Source organism: Antechinus flavipes, chromosome 2, assembly GCF_016432865.1.
Source record: "Antechinus flavipes isolate AdamAnt ecotype Samford, QLD, Australia chromosome 2, AdamAnt_v2, whole genome shotgun sequence".
NCBI classification, from domain to species: Eukaryota; Metazoa; Chordata; class Mammalia; order Dasyuromorphia; family Dasyuridae; genus Antechinus; species Antechinus flavipes.
This window is the reverse complement of record NC_067399.1, coordinates 521,321,488-521,342,241: the sequence shown is the minus strand read 5'-3', so window position 1 is coordinate 521,342,241 and position 20,754 is coordinate 521,321,488. Positions and strand designations below refer to the sequence as shown.

The window sequence follows — 20,754 nt, the reverse complement described above, 5'->3', positions numbered from 1 at the left end:
TGTTTCCACCTTTACTCATTGGAGTTCACAAGTATGCCAGCTTCACAAAGTAAACTTTGTAACTTTGGGAATTCACATCTCCCTTAAAGCTCTTAGGGCCAGAGAGCACTATGGGAGAAAACCCATAATCCCTCCCTCTGAATGTCGCCAAATCCAAAGGTTTTGTCCTTCAGCCTCTGCCTCTGCTTTCTTCAGCCTCCAGCCAGCTCCACTCTTCATGTCATTCTGGTGAAATCTCTCAAAGTGCTCTCTGTCTGCACCAGAGTGCTCCTCTCCAGTCCAGCTGAACTCTCTTCTGCGACCAGCCAGCCAAGTGGAAAATATATTCTCTCTTGCCTTGCCTCAGAGAGAGGGCTTCTGGCGTAATTCCGGTGAAATCTGACCGAGAGCCTCTGTCTGTTTCTTTTATATAAGAGGGAGGAATTGTGGGATACGAGAGAGAGGGATTATGGGTTTTCTCCCATAGTGCTCTCTGGCCCAAAGAGCTTCAAGGGAGGTGTGAACTCACAAAGTTACAAAGTTTACTTTGTGAAGCTGGCATACTTGTGAACTCCAATGAGTAAAGGTGCAAACACAAGCATTGTACTAATTAGTTCTACTTAGTACCTTGTTTCAGGTTCTGCCCAAAACATCTTCTTGTAAGATTAGATCAACTCTAATTAGTTAGCTGTTTGTAAGGATTCCAACATAAGGAATGTTCCAAATCTCTAGTTGTAGAAAGTAATAGAAATTTACATCAAAACAATGCTGAGATTTCACCTTATACCCCTAAAATAACAAAAAAATGAAATCAATTTTGGAGAGGAAAGACAGGCATATTAGTGTACTATTGGTGGAATTGCAAATCAGTAGAACCATCTTAAAAATGAATTTAGAATTACATAAATAAAAATGACTAAAATGTCCAACCTCTTAGACCCAGAAATTTCACTACTAGGCATAAATCCCAAGGAAGTTATTGATTAAAAGAAAGGTCCAAAATAAAAAAATATATATTTACAACAGTAGCTTTTGTAATAGTAAAAAAATTGAAGCAAAGAAGATACCCATCATCTAGGGAATAACCAAACAAATTATGATACATTAATCTAAGACAATATTACTATACTTTAAGAAATTACAAATATGATAAATATAGAGAAGCATTAAGAGACTTAACCCAAAAATTCAAAGCCAATAAAATAATATATACAATGACAATATAGATGGATATAACAGACAAAAAGAATGGCTGCGTGTTGTTGCAAAATTACAAAGAATAAGAATGAGTCCAAAAAAGAGATGAAATTACCTGCTAACACTCCTTTGCAGATGTGTATGATTCTGTGGATGTGAAACATCACATATTTTATCAAATTTTTAAAATATATTGCTTTGTTGGTCTTTTTCTTTTCTTTAAAAATATTTCTTTTGGCCTCTCTGAAAGGAGTAGGGGAAGGAAAGGAATATACAAGAAATTTAGATAATGTTAAAAAAAAAAAAAGGTTCCATAATTCCACATTTGTCAAAAATGTATATACTGTAGTTTTGTATCTAACACAATACTATGCAAGAGTAAATTATCAATATATATTTTTTATATTTCTAGAAAATGGAGGAACCCCCGATAACCATTGAAGACTTCTTAAAGGCTCAAAATATAGTATGTAGAGTAGTTTATTTTATATTTCTCAATATAGTTCATATCTATGTTGTTTATGAGGATTTTTTCTTGATTTCCCTCACTATTGGTATTCTTTCTTCCCTAACTTCAAAAAAGGCAGAGAAACAATGAATAGGGTATTGACTGTCTGACAACTCCAGGCGAAATTTCAGGAATAGAATAGAGATCTGTACACAACATTCATTTATTTAAGACCTTTGATACTGTCAATTATTAGGGCTTGTAGAAAATTAGGATAAAATTTGCCTGAAGAAGTTTATCAGTATTATATATCAATATATTATGAAGGAATATTTGTCCAGGTTCTGGATAATGGGCTTGTTACTTTAAAATAAAAAGGCATCATCATGGAGGAAAAAATAAAATAGATGGGCTAAAAAATATAAGGCAAAAAGGAAATTAAACCTGGTAGAAAAGGGTGATAGTATGGGTGGGATTAAGTAAGACTACTGACATTTATATAGCACTTAAGCATTTCATGAGACTCACAACAATCTTGCTAAAGAGGTAATATTATTGTTTCCATTTTATAGATGAAGATTCTGAAGTTCTGTTTGGTAAAATGATTTGTCCATGGTCACACCACTAGTTAATACCATGAGCATTAGAGACAGAATTCATTTTGATGGTAAATCCAAGTGCATTTTTCACTATATCATGTAAAGAAGAAAACAAAAAGAGGACTCTAGGTTTATTTTTAGTCATTGGAACTCTAAACAAACAAACAAACAAACAACAACAACAAAAAAACACCAAAAAAAGAACCAGAGCTTCCTCCTTTCATTCTAAACATTTCCAGAATGTTTCCTTATTTTACATATTCTCTAAAAAAAACTCTCCCTTCAATTTTAGAAAAATCACTCTGTTGATTTTACTCTGTATCATCTATTTAAACATAATAGATATGTCTTTTATGACGACTTTCAAAAAATGTATACTGTGAATTGTAATATCAATTTTAGTTTTATAGACCTAGATTTATTCTTAATTATTGAATATATTTATACATTTTTTTCTTCCCTACAATGTTTACAGGATGAATGGCCAAAATCTACTCATTTTAGATATGACGCTTATACATCTTCACTAGCTGTCAAGAGTTTACGAGATGCCTGTTCACTTGATTCAATTCATAAATACTTATGTGACAATGTTACTACGAAACATAAAGCTCTCCTAGAAATGGAATTTAGGATGAAGGATTTATTTGATGATTTTCATGCACATGCCTCCCTATTCTTACATTATATGGAAAACACTGCTTTGGAAGGTAATGACATTTCTTTATGCCAAAAGTTAATGGTCAAATATTTCTTTAACTTCTATCAAACAGTAAAACTTTTAAACTTTGTGTAAGTAATTTAGTTGTATCTTTAAATTCCAAAGTTACCTTCAGCTTTATAATTTTTTCAAGCTTAATAATTGCAATTAAATTATTAATGTTGCTGTCTTTATCAAATAGACATATGACCTCAGATATAACTGAACTTATAAAACAGTGCAGTGCCACAAGTCCTTGGTCAATGATAGAATGTATCATGACAGAATGTCATGATATGTCAAAATGTAACAGAATTGGGTACAGTACCAGGAAAAAACAGAGATGGATCCATCAGTAAAGCTACAAGATTTTAAACACAGAGAAAAGACTCAATTAAAATTGATTGTAGCACCAAGGATAGTTCCAAGAAGGCTTTTTACTAATAAGGTCTCCCTATCAATTAAAGTCAATCACCCCTGATCCTGTGGTAGAAACTTCTATGACTAACATAATATTAAATGTTTTGAGCAAATAAGGTTCCAAGAGTGAAAGATACTTTTTTTTTTTTTTTTTTTTTTTTTTTGCCTATCCTGAAATCTCCACTTTGCAATGTCGAAAAGTAAAGTTACATCTTCTAGAAAAATTTATGGTTCATGGAAAGGAGTATCTTCTCAGGTTCTTTTAGGTTAAATACTATAATGGGCATTGATGCTCTAACAAAATAGACCCCCACCTCTTTATAGTCATGCTCTCATCCTCAATGGCTATCCATCTGGGGCTAGGCTGTGAAATCATGCATGCATACATATTTATACTATGTTACATACACATATCTGTATATATGACATCTTTGACAGTCTGGTGAAACCTATGGACCCTCTGAGTATTATTTTTAAGTCCAAGAAAAAATTGCATAGGACTTAAAAAAGAAACCAGTTATATTGAAATAGTTTTTTTTTTATGTGAATTTCATGAACTTAAGAATTCTTTCCTTAGAATCTATAGTTATGCCAAGAGAGAAGTTAGAATGTTAGAGCTCTGAATATCTATTTGATAATATTAGTTATTTCTTTAAATTCTTTAAAAATAATAATAGTTTATTTTTCCCCAGTTTGAGGTAAAAAAAAAAAATTTGAGTTTCAACTTTTCTCTTTCTCTCCCTCACCTAAAACAATAAAAAACTTGATATAGGTTATACATGTTCATTCATGCAAAAAAAAAAAATTACCATATTAGTCATGTTGTGAAAGAAAACACAGTCCAAAGGAGGAAGGAAATGGAAAAAAACAAAAACGTGAAAAATGGTATGCTTCAATCTGCATTCAGAGTCCATTATTTCTTTCTTTGGAGGTAGATAACATTTTTCATCATGAGTTCTTTGGAATTCTCTTGAATTGTTGTATTGCTGAGAATAAGTCATTCATAGTTGATCATAGTAACATTGTAATTATGTACAATGTTATCCTCGTTCTGCTCAGTTCACTTTGCATCAGTTCATATAAGCCTTGTCAGGTTTTTCTGAAATTCACCTACTCATCATTTCTTATAACACAGTAATATTTCATTAAAATCAATATTCCACAATTTGTTCAGTTCACCAATTGATGGGAGTCTTCAAGTTTCTAACTCTTTGTCATTACAAAAGGAGCTGCTTATAAATATTTTGTACTAATTAGTCCTTACCCCTTTTATTTATCTCCTTGAGATACAGCTCTATTAGTGATAATGCTGGATCAAAGGACATGCAGTTTTATAACCCTTTTGGCAAATTTCCAAATTGCTCTTCAGAATAGTTTACAACTATATTATTGGTGCATTAGTATCCTAATTTTTCTACATCCTATCCAACATGTATTATTTTCCTTTATTGTCATATTAGCCAATCTTATAGATGTGTCATAGTACCTTAGAAATTTTGCATTTCTCTATTTAATAATGATTTGGAGCATTTTTTAATATCACTACAGATAGCTTTGATAGTTTTATCAACTAGAAACCTAGTTTCTATCATATTATTTTCTAATTTTTCCAGTACTTTTTGTCAAATAGTGAATTCTTATCCCCAAAGCTTGGGCCTTTGGGTTTATCAAACACTAGATTATTATGGTCATTTACCACACAGTTTTGTGAACTTGATCTATTCCACTGATCTACTACTCTATTTCTTAGCCATTACTAGACATTTTTGATAATTAACACTTTAGAATACAGATCTGATTCAGCTAGATTACTTTTCTTCACATTTGCTTTCTTTAGTTCTCTATTTCTGGCCTTTTTTTACTTCAAGATGAATTTGTTATAATTTTTTTCCCTAGCTCTTAAACTAATTTTTGGTAGTTTGGTATCCACTGAATAAGTAAATTAATTTAGGTGGGATCATAATTTTTATTATATTGGCTCACTGTATGCATGAGCAATTAATATTTTCCCACTTGTTTAGATCTGACTTTATTTGTGTGGAAAATGTTTTGTAATTATGTTCATACAGTCCTGTTTTGTCTTGGCAGATAAACTTCCAAGTATTTTATACTGTCTACAATTATTCTAAAATGAATTTCTCTTTCTATATTTTATTGCTGTTGGTATTATAGAAATGTTGATGAGTTATTTATTTTATAACCTGCAATTTTGCAAATTTAATTATTTAAACTAGTTTTTAATTGATTCTCTGGGATGCTATCATATCATCTAAAAAGAGTAACGGTTTTGTTTCCTCACTGCCTATTTTAATTAATTCAATTTATCATCTCATTGCCAAAGCTAATATTTCTGGTACAATATTGACTAAGAGTGGTAATTATGGACTTCTTTTAAATCCAAGTAGTCATTTAGATGGGAAGGGAAAGTATAGCATAACTGAGTTTGGTATCATTCATTCTTTGTCTTTCTATTTTGATTTTTTTCTTCTCAAAGAACTGAAGCTCTGAAGTGTGTTGGAACCATTTACATATTCCAGAAAATTTGGACCCTGGATCATAAAATTCAGAATAAGTTTAGTTCTAATCAGGCTAAAGAGTTAGATTAAGCAGTGATGAATGATAATTAAGAAGTTTTTGATAAAGTGACAAATTATACCTAGAGATTTGTGTTTAAATATCTTGCTACAAATTGTGCAACATCTATTTGAGTAATTATGTTACTTGAAAGGTACTATAATTTGGTGAATAGGTAGCTGTCTTGGAATCTGAAAGAGCAAATCACTTGACCTCTAAGGGACCCTAAAACAATTGAAATCATAGTCTAGGACAATTTATGATTTAACATTGGTACAAGAGTTTCTTCAGGGACATGCTCTATATCAAGAAAATCTAAGATATGAAAAAAATAGTATTAATATTTATTTTTTAAATAATGGAGTTTGAATATTTTAAAAGTAAAGTCATAACAGAACGGAAGATCTTAATATATATTCTTTCATCTCATTTAACTTTTATCACCCTATTCTAATTGACAATAGAAAAATAAATGCTTAATTTTTTAAAGCACTTAAATTAAAAAAAAAAAAGCATTGGACAAACTTAAAGAGAACTAAATCTGGAATCCATCATGAATAAGGTATCTGGTATCTTCAGAGCAGAGCCTATATGAAATGTAGATTTCATAATGACATCCTGAATAATTAGTAAGTTAAGGAATAAATAATAAACCATATGAAAGAGATTTATAATAAACATTTACCTCCTAAATATCTTGAATGCAGCTAAACAGTTCTCAGAGGAAAAATATACCTTAACAAAATAGAAAGACAAAGAATGAATGAATATGTAATTAAAATTAGATCAATAAGCCCAATAAATAAGCCTAAAAAAGAACATTTTGAAAATTAGAAGAGAAAAAGATGGACTGAAAAAATCTATAGAATAAACAAAACTAAAATCTGCTTCTTTAAGAAACTACAAGATTGATAACTTGTTAGGCAATCTAATTAAAAAGAAAAAAATAAAAACACACAAATGAATGGTAAAATCATAATAGAGAAGAGATAAAAGATTTAAACATAAGCAAAGAAGGAACAAAACTATCCCCATTTGATGATATTAAATTTTATAAAAATCTGAAGAATCAGTAAACAAACTAGTTGAAGGCAATTAATAGTTTCCAAAAAGTATGATACAAAATAAACCTACAAATATCAATAGTATTTTCATATACCAATAACAAAATCAAAAAGAATATAATGGAAAAATAAGTTCCATTGTAATGCATAAAATGAGTAGGAAATAGTCTACCAAAACACACTGTAGACTTATAGAGATACAATTATAAACCACTAATATTTTCAGTAATTAGAGGAATATTCAGTACTTGTGGCTAAGCCACAATAGTATAATAAAATTTACAATACTTGCTAAATTAAATTCATGCTATACATCTCAAATTATAAATAATTATACAAAATTATAAAAAATTCATTTGGAGGGACAAATTATCTAAAAGAGAGCTTGGCAAACTATAACTGTTGACCAAATATAGCCTGCTATCTTTTTTTGTATGGTATATGAACTAAGAATACTTTTTAAAATATATTAAATTTACACATTTACAATTTACAAATATTAAAAAAAAAATCTTTGCTCAAAAGCTGTTAAAAACAACAACAACAACAAAACAACCAACCATTGGTAATGGGTCAGATTTGGCCCATTAGCCATTGTTGACTAACCTCAGTCTTTACACTCTAGAGTTTAGACAGTGGTGGGGAACACCAGTGGGCTTTATAAGGTCCTTGAAATCATTTCCTAAAGCAACTATAAGGGACAATAAGATGAACTGATAGCTAGATACAACAACTTCCCCCTGCTTGAGCTCTATAAGTTAATCATTTTGTATGGCTCTGTGAATGATGTCATAAATATCCCAATGGCCTTTGGCAGAAAAAATGTTCCCCACCCCTACTCTAGGGAAATAATTTTTAAAAGATGATATAAATTTTTAATCTAGCATCTTGAGGTTTTATCTGGGGATTTAGGTTTTTATCTTGAGATCTAGAATTTCAAGGGGAATGATTTTAAAGGATATTTTTAATAGGAATTGAAGGAAAAATAGCATTTCTAAATTTTGAATTATACTATAAAGCAGTAGTCATTAATTTTAAAAATATTTTTAAAAGGGAGCCAGAGAAGGATAGTAGAAAGATTCATTAAAAAAAAAAAGAAAACTTGAAATTATTTGTTTTAAGAATGAATGACTGGGAGGGAAGAGAGGAAGAATATATTTAGAAATAAGGGTAACAATAAAAATATCAATACAAATTAAAATAAAAAGGAAATGAAGGAAAGAGTTAAGAAAAAATCTGTCCTATAAAAAGACTATGAATATCACTTTGGCACATGTATGGAGTATGCACTAGCAAAGTAAACAACTTAAGGCAAAGAGAGCAATAATACTATAGCAGTAGTCCAGAAGAAAGGTGCTGAGGGCTAGAAGTACTACAGTGGAGACCATATGAGTAAAATGAAGAAGACAGATGGGAAAAGAAGTATGATAAAATTAACAAAACTAATAGTAATAGAAGGAGAAAAGGAGAGTAAGAAATTGTGAACCAGGTGAGTGAAAAGATTATTCGTGCCCTTTACAGAATTAGGGGAGATAAGAAGGGATAATTCTTTGTATTGCTTCCACATAACTTATCTCAGAACCAAGACTTCTGCCTAAGCTACAGAAATTTGATTTGGCATTTCTCTTTTAAAACTCCCTTCCTAACTAATTTATGGAACTCTACCTTTGCTTTACCGATATTTGTTTGCCTCAGGTTGTCTTTCTACCTGGTACAGGTTCTACCTTTTAGACTGTAGCTGGCTAAAATTTGTTTTAGCCTGGTAGAACTTAACCTAAGTAAAATATTGACACATTGATTGCCATATCTTAAGATGTACATGATTTTAAAAAAGTTGCAATAATTTAAGAATAATGCTCACTAGATCTGCTGATTGAATTCATAGGTAATCTGTAGGTACCAAGACCACAAATAACTATGAATTAACATAGGACACTGGGGGCCTGGAATATTCTCTTCCATTTGTTGCCCCTTCAGACCCAACTAAAGATCCCTTATATAAATATAGTTTGGTGAATGAAAAATCCTGACTTGATTATTCAAAGAGACCTCATGGACTAGGATGCATCAGGCTCATGTGATTATTTTCAGTACTCAGCTCTGGCAGGAGCGCTGTTTGTACCATTGTTGTTACACATGCTTTGCTGTTGCATCTTTCAGTGGCTGTGCCAAATATGTGATGGCAAATGGGAAACTGGGACTTTTGCTAGGGAGGAGAGGTTAGCCAATTGCACCTGAGAATCTCCAACTTCAACAGCTCCCAGGGCTTCCTCATCTCATTCTTCTTTTTCCCTTTGATCTCTCTTTCCTCATTCTGTTGGCCCCTGCCTCTACAGAGACCCTACCTGGCTGCAGTTCTGTAACATATGCTGGCCTGGTGCTTAAAAGGTGTCATAATGGTGGATGTTTTGACTACAAGTGGGTAGTGGGGTCAGAAGTTTGATCTGAGCATCTACTGGACTCTGAAAATAACTTCCTGACCTAGCTGATTTGGTGCTGAGTTAACTGGGTGCTTTAGTATCTAAAGGAAATAATCTTTTATATCTTTTTTAACTCTGAGTTTGTGCTCTTTTAATCTCTGCTTAGTAAAGTTAATTTTCTTAAATTTTGTTGCATAAAAGAGCCACAATGCATTTTCACCTCTTAGTCTGAATTGTTGGACTGGCCTAGATTAGGCTTGTTACAAAATACAATAGTCATGTTAGAACAGGAGTATGCTGGAGTTACAAGAGGTAATTGTTCAATTTTCAATGTAAGGATTTACAAATCATGGCTTGATTTTTTTTTTTTTTTGTTTTGTGTCTAGACTTAAGAAAGTGATGAAAAAAAATTTTTTAGTAAGACAGATTAAACTATAAAGCATGTGTGTGTGTGTGTGTGTGTGTGTGTGTGTGTATTTAAAAATCAGCTCACCCCTTTGGCAAAAGCATAGTTTTCCAGTATTTTTCTTTTGAAGCAAGGCTGACTATTGGGAGGGAAATCCCTTCCTTACAATTTTTTTTTTCTTTGATTTTTTCCTTCAAAAACTTTATGAAAGGCTAATTCAATGATAACCTCAGATAATAGGTTCAGGATGCACTGAAGGGATACATAAGGGGCCCAGACAATGGCCCAGTATATACACATCTCCCTTTATTCCAGGAAAACCATCCCCAGTGTATGACTGAATAGAAATGCTGCCCTTGGGCCTAGATTGTGGTAGCTGGCAGCTGAATGAAGCTCTGTAAAGTGTTACCTGAATGTAAATGAAACAGAATTTGACCTTCAAGATTTAATCCATTTCTGAATTGTGCAGAGAACCAACCACTTTACCCTTAAGCTAAGTAGGAAGAAAAAACAGAAGTTCAGCATGCTTTCCCACCTGAGTCCACAGGAGCCTAGTGTCATGTGTCATGGACGTGAACAGGTGACAGTAATTTCAACAAGCACCAGTGCGGCAGGGAGTTCCAGGATGACTGGTTTCTGCTGCAGCTGAGGGCCTGAATCTCCAGTTGCAATAAGTAGCAAATTTACATAGTTAGAGCAGAAAGAGATGGATTGAGGTGGGGCCCATGCATGTTCAGAGATGGGAGAAAAGAGGGTTCCATTGGAGATCCCAGTTGTGTGGAAACTATTTTTAATGCAGATCCTAAGGGCTTCTGAATTTGCAAGAGAGATAATGTGCTGGCAGATAGCCTGCCAGCCAGGTTGTCACATAGACCTGGTCCCTGCCACTCAGCTGTTCTTACTCAGGGCTGACCCATCCTCCCGTTGCTTCCCCTTCCCCACTCACTCGGCGGGTTTCACGACTGTTCAGGTTCCAAGGTAGCCAAATGGAGGTCGGTGTTAATCCACAAGCCCTGCCAAATGATTGTCCTTTAGACAATTTCCCGAAGTTTAATTCATCCCTAATGCGATCTGCCAGGATTTCCAGGAACTGATCCATTTCAAGATGGTTCCTGGCAATGGATATCAGCAGGTGCTGGGATATTCCATGAGTGGCTCCTGTTGCAATTGGCATAACTCGGATTTGACAGTTTAAGCCTACAGCTGGGAATCATCAGAGGCATTCTGGAACAACTAAGCAAAGGCTTCAGAAGGTCTCAGCAGCAGACCCAGGAGTCCTCTACACCATCAAGGTTAACTGGACCTCTTCACCTAGATGGAGTTGGACTTCTTAGGGCCCAGGTCTATGAACATTTTTGTTAGAGATTTTTAAAAAATTAAAATTCAGGGTGTAGGCTGGAAAACTTCAGGAGTGAGGAGACGGCTCTGCATTTACTAAAGGCAAATTTGCAGCTTCTACCTGTTCCCAAAGGCAGTCATTTTCCTTGCCATAGGCACATAGGGTTTCCCTGGAGCATAGGCTTCGTGGCGGAACTTTGGAGCAGCTGTTGCTGAAGAAAGGCATTCTGAGCTCATAACTCGGACAACTCCTGTTGTAGAGCCACAGGGCCACAGCTGCAGGCATTGCTAAGGAGTAATTCAGCCATGTGATCAGGCAGATGCACCTTACAATCCTGCATTGTTGTTGTTCAGTTGCTAGTCATGTCCAACTCTGTGGCCCCATTTGGGTTTTTCTTGGCAAAGATACTAGAGAAGTTTGTCCTTTTCTTCTCCAGTTCATTTTATAGATTAGAAAACTGAAACAAACAGGGTTAAGTGAATTGCCTAGGGTCACTCAGGTAGAAAATATCTGAGGTTAGATTTGAGCTCAGCAGGATGAGCCTTCCTGACTTCAGACCTAGCATTCTATCTGCTGCGTCATCTATCTGCCCTAACCAGGCCTATACAATCCCATAATTCTAAGGCTAACTGCAAAGACAATATGCAGCTGGTCAGAATAATTAATTAAAAGCTGGATTTTCTGAGACAAAGCAAATAAGGAATCATTGTAGAGAAAAAAAATATACTTAGGATAATCAAGTAGATATATAGGATAAATAAGGGGAAAACTATTGCTGTAAGTTTGAAGGATATGTTGTATTTGGAGACATGTTTTACCCTCTAAATACACTCACTTCTAGGCTAAATATCTCCACTTTCCTCAGTGTTTTCTTTTTTAAATAGTGTTTTTTTTTCCAAATATATGTAAAGATATTTTTCAACATTTTGCAATCTTTGCAAAACCTTGCATTGTAAATTTTTCTCTTCCCCTTTCCCCCTCTCCAAAACACTAAGCAATTCAATATAGAAAAATGTACAATTCTTCTAAACATTTCCATATTCATCATGCTGCATGCAAAAAAATTCGGATCAAAAGGGAAAAATAAAACATGATAAAGAGAAAGAAGCAGGCAAACAACAACAAACGTGAAAATACTGTGCTTTGATCCATATTCAGTCTCCATAATTCTCTCTTTAGAAGCAGATACCACTTTATATCACAAGTCTATTGGAACTGCCTTGAATCACCTCATTTTTTGAAAAGAGCCAAGTCTATCACAATTATCACATAGTCTTCTTACTTCTGTGTGCAATGTTGTTCTGCTCACTTCACTTAGAAGCAGTTCACAGTTAAATAGTTTTTAAATTTTCACATTTCCCTCTTCCTCATTTTCTAGATACATTCTACCTTTCTAGTATCTTTCCTAAAATATGGTACTTAGACACTATAGTATCAAAGTTCTTTGGCCAATGCATATTAAAACAGGACTATCGCTTTTCTTGTTCTGAATGCCTAACTCTATTCGTGTAGACAAAGAGGAGCAGCCTCAGAATCAGGCAGATCTCAGATCTCAGTTCAAGTCCTGCTTCTACTATATAATGTCTGGGTGATCCTTGGGAAAGCATTTGACAACTCTATTGTACCAAATAACTCTCAAAGACTATAAATTAAAGAAAAATGTCACTCTGCATTGATGAAGGGAGTTTCCCAACCTGGTATCCCCAACAGAGCAAAATTATAGATCTGACCAAGAAAAAATCAAGCAAACCAATTATTTTGACTCTCATATTCCAGTTCTTACTCTACTAAACTTATAATCCATTAAAATTCCTAGGTCTTTTTTTCAAATGAACTGCTTTTTAAAAACCTCTAACTTGTTCAGGTTTATGTGGGGGGTTTTTGTGGCAGAAAAGGAGGAAAAAAGTATAGGACTTTTTCACTTGTGTCCATATTGATTTCCTCCTTCTTAGCTTCAATTTACTTTCTCATCTTGTTGATATCTTAATTAGAATCAAAATGTTTTATCCCATGAGTTAGTTGCCCCTCTTCATTCACAGACTTGATAAACATGTCATCTATGTATTCATGCAAATCATTAAAATCCTTTAAAACAGTCATGCCAAAGACAGAATTCTGAAGCTCTCCTCTAAAGATCTTACCTCTAGGATTGACTGATCCAATTAACAATATTCTTTAGATTCCATTCAAAATATCATCCTGTCAATATGAATTTTGTAAGATACTTTGCCAATGCCTTGACAAAATCTCTCTAGACTGTATTCATGGGTATTCCCCTGACCAAGCAAATCTAGACATCTTCTCAAAGGAAAAAATAGGTTGACTCTAACACGACTTGTTTTTAAAGAACATATGGGATGTTAGTACAATCACCTTTTCTACTTATGGGTTCATATATTTTAATAATCCATTTGAGAATTTTATCAGGTATCTATAAACATTTGGAAAAGTAGTTGTTATTCTCAAGTCAATTCATCAAAGTCATTTGCTACATACTTCTCATGGGCCACTTTCTGCTAGATACAAAGGATTAGCTTTAAAATCATACTTTAATGGGGAATGACCCTAGATTCTTTTTTAAGTATAATAACTTTTGATTTTCCCAAATACATGCAAAGATAGTTTTCAACATTCCCCCTTGCAAAACCTTGTGTTTCAATTTTCCCCCCCTTTCTACCTTCCCTCTCCTAGGGAGTAATCCAATATAGGTTAAACATGTACAATTCTTCTAAACATATTTTCACATTTATCATGCTACACAAGAAAAATCAGATCAAAAGAGGGGAAATGAAAAAGAAAAAGACAATCAAGCAAAAAGCAAAAAAGATGAAAATCCCATGCTGTGATCCACAGTCAGTCCCCATAGTCCTGTCTGGATGCACCAGTTTTTCTCCTCCCTCCAAAACAGGTATCAAAAGGGATTTATTTGTTTTCAGGTCAGGCCTTATATATCTAGAGAATATTACCTGGGTTTATGGAGAAATCAGATTCATTTGTGGTAAAATAATATGAGAAATAGAGTAGTTCTTTAACAGTTTATTTTAAGTCTATGTAAATTTGTCTGAAATGGGGGGAATAGTTAAGGAGAGAAGAAACAGCTCCTTGCTAATAAGTCTATAACTTAATGTAGTTCTGTGAAATTTTTACTTTTATAGTGCAAAAACTGTATTTCAATATAATTGGTTCCTCTTGTCATCTACCATATGGTCAAAGGGGTCCATGAAACACATCCACAAGATTAAGAACCTCCATCTAGTGTAAGATTTATTTTTATTTTGCAAAGATAATTTCCAATGTTTAGTTCTTCAACCTCTACAAAGTCCTACTTTGATGGGAAGTGAGAGTTATTAAAGGCTATGCCAGTGCTGTATAAGCCCTGGAAATTTCTACCACAACAAAAACGTTTCCAGTTTGGTCCTAACAAGAAAGAACCTTAACTTGTGTCTGTTTTCTGAGGACAGTCTACTTGATAATGGAGAAACTAATCACTAGTAGCCTGGCCAGTTGACAATGAATTATTTGACCTTAATAGTCATAAAACAAAAGAAAAGACAAAATGATCTTCATTCCAGTATAGCTCACTTCTTGTTCAGTGATGGTGGCAGAATAGTAGGAAATGGAACAGAGGATAAAAATAATCTTTTATATCACTTTTAGACTGCATATAAACATTAAGAGTGTTTATTCTAAAAGTGAGGTGCTTATCTGGTGATCAGTAAGTGAAGGAATTGCATTATATCAATCTTAACATGCTTGCTATAAATGAAACCGGTTAACTGGTAACAACTTAGATTCTCCATTATTATCCCCGTGGTATCAAGAAACTGGAGGAGAGCCCCACAGTGCTTTAAGTGGACCTCCTCCTAAGAACACACTGGGCAGCATGGATAAGAGTTCAGTGAAATAGCAGGGTATAAATGGATTGTGAAATGCGTGGAGGAAATACCTACATCACCAATATCTCAGATTTACAAAAAGGATCACAGAAAGGTGATAGTAACATGTTTTGAAAAAAAAATATTAGATCAGGAGTTAGACAATCTGGGTTCAAATCTTACTTCTGAGGTAAATTCCTCATCAGTAAAATAAAGTGAATGAATTGGAGAGCATCTGTGGTCTTCTCTACTCTAAAATTCCTAAAATACAAAGAACAAAAAACATAAAGATTGGTAATGTCTTTGCTGTTTCTGAGTCATATCTCATTATTTTTAAGCTCATACTAGGAAGTTGGAGAAATTAAGGAAAATGATAGAAAAAAAAAGGAAGAAAACAGTATTTTGGGTATGTATTTTAAATACACAATTTTAACATTTCCCTGAAATTGCTATGTTCATAATTTACAGTTTTTAGCTGAACTGTCTATAATCTTCCTTCAAAGAATATAAAAATTTAAATGTAAAAAAACCCACAAGCAATATTTGCAAATAATGTGGTCTTTTCCTTGAAATCTTTACCAACATACAGTTTTTTTCCCAACATATAGTGTTTCAGTTTCTGTGTTGTAGCTAATGTCCAACATTAACTCACAGGATTATTTAATATTCATTATAAACCCACTCAACATCTATACCAATATATTAGTAATATTAATTAGAATTTTCATTATTATTCACCAGAACTATTAACAAGAATTTCTTTGCATGGATTTATCTCTAAAGTATTCTTATTATAACAAATAATAAGAAATGAACTGAATCTCGACACCATCAATAGTATGTCTTGGCATTTTTTACCTAGTCAATCTCACTCAGGCAAGGTTATCTTTTAAGATTTTTGAATACTTTTGAAGTGAATGGGATCAAAATATTCCTTTATTATTTGAAACATTTTTTGGTTCAGAAGCAATATATTAGGTAGATTTTGGTTTTTTTCCATGGAGGATTAAGTCTTAAAATAAATGATCAAGAGCACATTCATATAAAGATAACACACAGGAAAAAAGAAAGTTAGAAAAAAGAAAGGACAGCTAGACAGATTTTTAAAGTCTAAGTGTCTAAAAAATATCTTCGAGTTTTAAAAACCTCCTATATGACACTATTTCTACTCAAACTAATCAAAGCTTAATTTTCTTGAAATTTAGAGTTCAGGGGCAGCCAGTGGATAGAGTACCAACTCTGAAGTCAGGAGAATTGAGTTCAAAGCTAGCCTCAGATCCTTAACACTTCCTAGGTGTGACCCTGGCCAAGTCACTTAACCCAATTGCCTCGGCAAAAAGAAAAAAAAAAAAGAAAAGAAATTTAGAGTTCAATTAATTATTTTTACAGGAGATAGTGTCATGTAATGGAAAGAGTGTTGAACTTTGAGCCAGAGAGATCTAGATCAAATCTTGATTTTGGTACTATCTGGGAAACAATACTCAAATCTTAATTTTCTGAGCCTAAGCTGAGTTTAAATTTCTTCGTTTGCAAAAGAGAAGATTAGAATAGATAATCAAAATGAAAATTATCCTTATCTTGAAATTCCCTAGAAGGAAGTAGGGATGAACCTACTACCTTTAAAGCATCCATTTTACTTTTGAATAGCCATATCTATTGTTATTTTATATAACATGATTTTATCAGCCCCACAATGCATATATCCTTTTAGAAATATATCTATTGTACAAAGTAATATATATCCATGTATATGTGTAGCTACAGAAAAATGTGAGTATATCAGCTCACTGGAGAAGAGTTATTATTAACATAATGAAGCACAAAAAAAGCACACTTTAAAATGAACAAACAACAAAAAAAGTTGATCAAAAAAAGTTACTACAATAGCCGGAAGACCAAGAAACAAACTCAGAATTCAACAGTGTAAAAAAAGTTATTAAAAAAAAACCTCAAAGAAAAATGCTAACTTTACCTAAATTCAACAAGAATTTCTGAAAGAGATAACTATAGTGGAGGAAATATTGAGAAAAGAAATGAGAGTGGTTTAAGAAAATTTATGAAAAGATGATTAATAGTTTGCTACAAGAGGCACATGTACACACAAAAAAATTGAATAAACACCATAAAAACCAGAACTGTGTAAAGGATTTTTTTTAAAGGAACAAAAACTCACTGAAGAAAAGAACTCCTTAAAAAGCAGAACTGGTCAAATGGGAAAAGAGGCACAAAAGCATACTTAAAAATATATATATTATATATATATAATTACTTAAAAATTAGAAATGAGTAAGTGAGAGCTAGAAGTGGAAGGATGGTTGTTAGAAGGAATCTACAAAGATAGAGGGCATGGGAATGAGTCAATTAGTTGGAATAAGCTCTTAAAAAATGTAAGGGTAAAAAAGATCTTGAGTTCAAATTTGACCTCAGACACTTGACACTTACTAGCTTTGTGACCCTGGGCAAGTTGCTTAATCCAATTACTTTATAAAAGGAAGGAGAGGGGAAGGGAGGAAAGAGAGAGGGACGGAAAGAAGGAGGGAGGGAGGCAAGAAAAAAAATTAGGCCTGCCATATGATAATATGTGAAGATTCCTTTTGAAACCAGCATTTATTTTGCAGCTTCTTAATACAATGAGCCCTAGTTCCTGTTTAGATTTCTCCATTTTGTCTTAAGATTTCTTGTAAGAAACTTTGTCAAATACCTATTGAAATCCCAGTTAAATGCATGTAATTTTTTAAAAAGATGATTATGGATATTCCAGAGAGCAATGGAGTATAGCCAAGGATCATCTACCCAGCAAAACTGAGGACAGTCCTTCAGGGGAAAAGGATAAAAGGACCAAAGGTGGATACAAAATCTGATTTTCAAATGCAGAAATCAGGAAAAGCATGTAATCAAAAAAGGAACTCATAAGAGATTTAATATAGACTAATTGGTTTACATTCCTACATGGAAGAATGATACTTATAATTTATATCTCATTATTAGGGTAGCTCATAGTTATGAGTTGAATATGAAAGAAAAATATCTAAAAAATCTAAAATAAAATCAAGGGATGAGAGACGAATGTACTAAGAGAAAAGGAAAGGAAGAGGTAGGATGGCATAAATTATTTGCCACAAAAAAAGCCAAGACAAAGCTTTTATGGTGAAGATCGGGAAAGGGGAGGGAGAGTGAGTGAATCTTACCCTGAAAAGAATTGACTCAAAGAGGAAATAACGTACACACTCAATGTGGGTCTAGAAATCGATCTTACCCAAAGGAAAGTAGGAGGAGAGAGGGATATAAGAATGGGGGAGAGGGTGATAGAAGAGAGGGTATACTGGGGTAGCCAGAAGCAAAACACTTTAGGAGGGACAGGATGAAAGGAAAGAGAATAGAATAAAAGGGGGAAATACTGTTAGCAACAGTAATTTTGAAAAGAATTTGCAAGTCAGTTTGGTTAGTTTGTTGTTGAAATAATTATAACAAGCATAGTAATAACAGAATAAACATATAAACAAATATAAAATACATAATCTTTTGCCTAATAAAATAATATAAGTGCAAATAATCCCATTTCACAAAAACCTTTAGTCAATTAGTTGGAACCAATATTTACATGTTGTTAACCAAAAAAGAAAAAATAAAGCTTAAGGATAAATGAGAGTTTTTCTATGACTTTTGAAGCTTATTCTTTTTTTTTTATTATTATTTTTCAGTATCCATATGATATAACTAAAAAGAAGACTGTACAGGTATTTAAACATTCTTTTCTCTAAAGACATATTTTAGATTAAACCAATATATTAAAGAATTTTGGAATAAGATGAATTTGTATTTTAAATCCTAGAAAATAAATGTTTTAGATTTGTTATAACTTAAATTTTAGATATTTCTGCCACTTAACTTTTAGTTTTTATTCTTAATCTTTGAGATAGTGTGTTTTGAATTGATCTCTGGTACTTTTATAATAAAAAATTATCTTTAATTTTAAAATATGTACTTTGGTAATACCTTAAATAATTGAATTAACTTACATAAAAACATTTAAGGACTGTTAAATTTTTTCATATGTGGTGGCATTATAAGTTACCAGAATTATCCACTCTAGAAATACTGATTTCAACAATGACAAAAAGTACTCCATATTCCTAAAATTTTAAAAGAAAGTTGAAAAGAGGAAAGACATTTTAACTACACCATATGTGGCTGTATCCAGTTATCAATCATCATTGCTGATCAATATGAATTTCTTATCTTGGATATTCCTGGAAATCTGCTTTACTGGCCTATCACACTGATTCTCTGCCTTCAGCATAATAGGACTGACTAGAGGATTGAAATAGGAGCATCCTTCTCTTAGTTTTGCTGGACTAAAAAAAAAAAAAAATTGGAATAGGCTCATTGTTCCTAGAAATTTAGTCTACTGTGTATCAACATATTCCCAAGGCAATTTAATTTTTTTCCTTTTTTTGAACCGGAAATGCTGACTTTTTAATAGTCTTTGTCCCCTCTCCTTTTGACAAAAAGAGCCAAAAAAAAGGATACTACAGAGGGTAGCAATGATATTCAAAGGGAGCACTGGGACCTATATAGTTTGTCAGACTAGTTCATGGCAAAGAAAACTAGCTGTACTTTTACTTAGTACCAAACTAAGGCAAAGAAAAAAAAAAAAAAAAAGCAAATTATGGCAAAGAAAACTAGCTGTACTTTTACTTAGTACCAAACTTTTACTTAGATTTTTATTTTCTTTCCTCTTGGTTCCTTAATAAAAGAAACTCTAGAAAAATTCTTGATAGTTAGTGACAATTGCCATGACAGCTAACTGGGAGAGAAAGTAGAGCTGATATTAACAAAGCACCCAGGAAAAATGAAATGAAGGCATTGAAATATTGTAGGAACTTGCAAGAAACTGTAAACATTGAGATATTCTTTCCTGGATTATTTCTTAACAGAGTTTCGATTATACCTTGAGCATTTGGGTATATTTTTCAAACTTAGAACCTAAATATCTTGTTCTCTTGGTATTTGAATATACCAAGTGCTTTACTCGCCAACAAAGCAAGACGTCATGAGTTAGGAGAAGGGGGAGAGAGTAGTGGTAATGTGTGATATAGTGCCTAACACAAAAGTAGGCACTTAAAAATGTTTTTGAATTAACTGGTTAATAGAGAGGAAATTTTAAAAGACTGTTTACAAGTTTTAAAGTGATGTATTATAATAGTATCATATAAAACACGCTGGAAAACTAAAGGAAAGTCCAATAATTATTGTTAATTATTAAAATTTTTTCCCCCCTCTTTTCAGAATTTTACCTTTTTAGGTTTCAGAGTAAACATGCCTTCAAAACTACCCAGACATTTGACAGCTTCTGAAATTTATCTTTATGTTTTAAAAACCCAGAAGCTTGATGTAAGTAATTATTACCTTTTTTTTTTTTTTGCCAGAGAGCAGTCTGTTATAACATTATCTAATGAACTAAGCTTTTTTTTACATTTTAAAACATACTAAATGTAAAATTAAATATGAATTTGTTATGTAAAATCAGTAGTTCATAAGGCATACTATATATTTTCTGCTTTAAAAAAAAGGCAAGCAGAATTAATAGCCTGGAGTTATATGATGTGACATAAATTATTTATAATAATTTTAGAAATATTCTGCAGTTTCCTATAAGAAACTGTTTTTTAAAAAATTAGGAGTGGGGCAGAATTTTTCAGCTGCTTTTAAAAAAGTACGTAGAACATAATT

The 20,754-nt window shown here is 32.8% G+C and overlaps 1 protein-coding gene across 1 annotated transcript in view; it reads left to right on the top strand.

The window, feature by feature from the left end:
• Window positions 1–1,591: 1,591 nt before the first annotated feature.
• FAM227B (family with sequence similarity 227 member B) overlaps window positions 1,592–20,754 on the top strand; it is a 315,782-nt gene continuing 296,619 nt past the window's right edge. Inside the window, exons 1-5 of the mRNA XM_051980612.1 lie at window positions 1,592–1,642; window positions 2,699–2,933; window positions 15,360–15,427; window positions 18,723–18,758; window positions 20,311–20,415. Coding sequence (XP_051836572.1) covers window positions 1,592–1,642; window positions 2,699–2,933; window positions 15,360–15,427; window positions 18,723–18,758; window positions 20,311–20,415 — 495 coding nt within the window. The remainder of the gene's footprint in view (window positions 1,643–2,698; window positions 2,934–15,359; window positions 15,428–18,722; window positions 18,759–20,310; window positions 20,416–20,754) is intronic.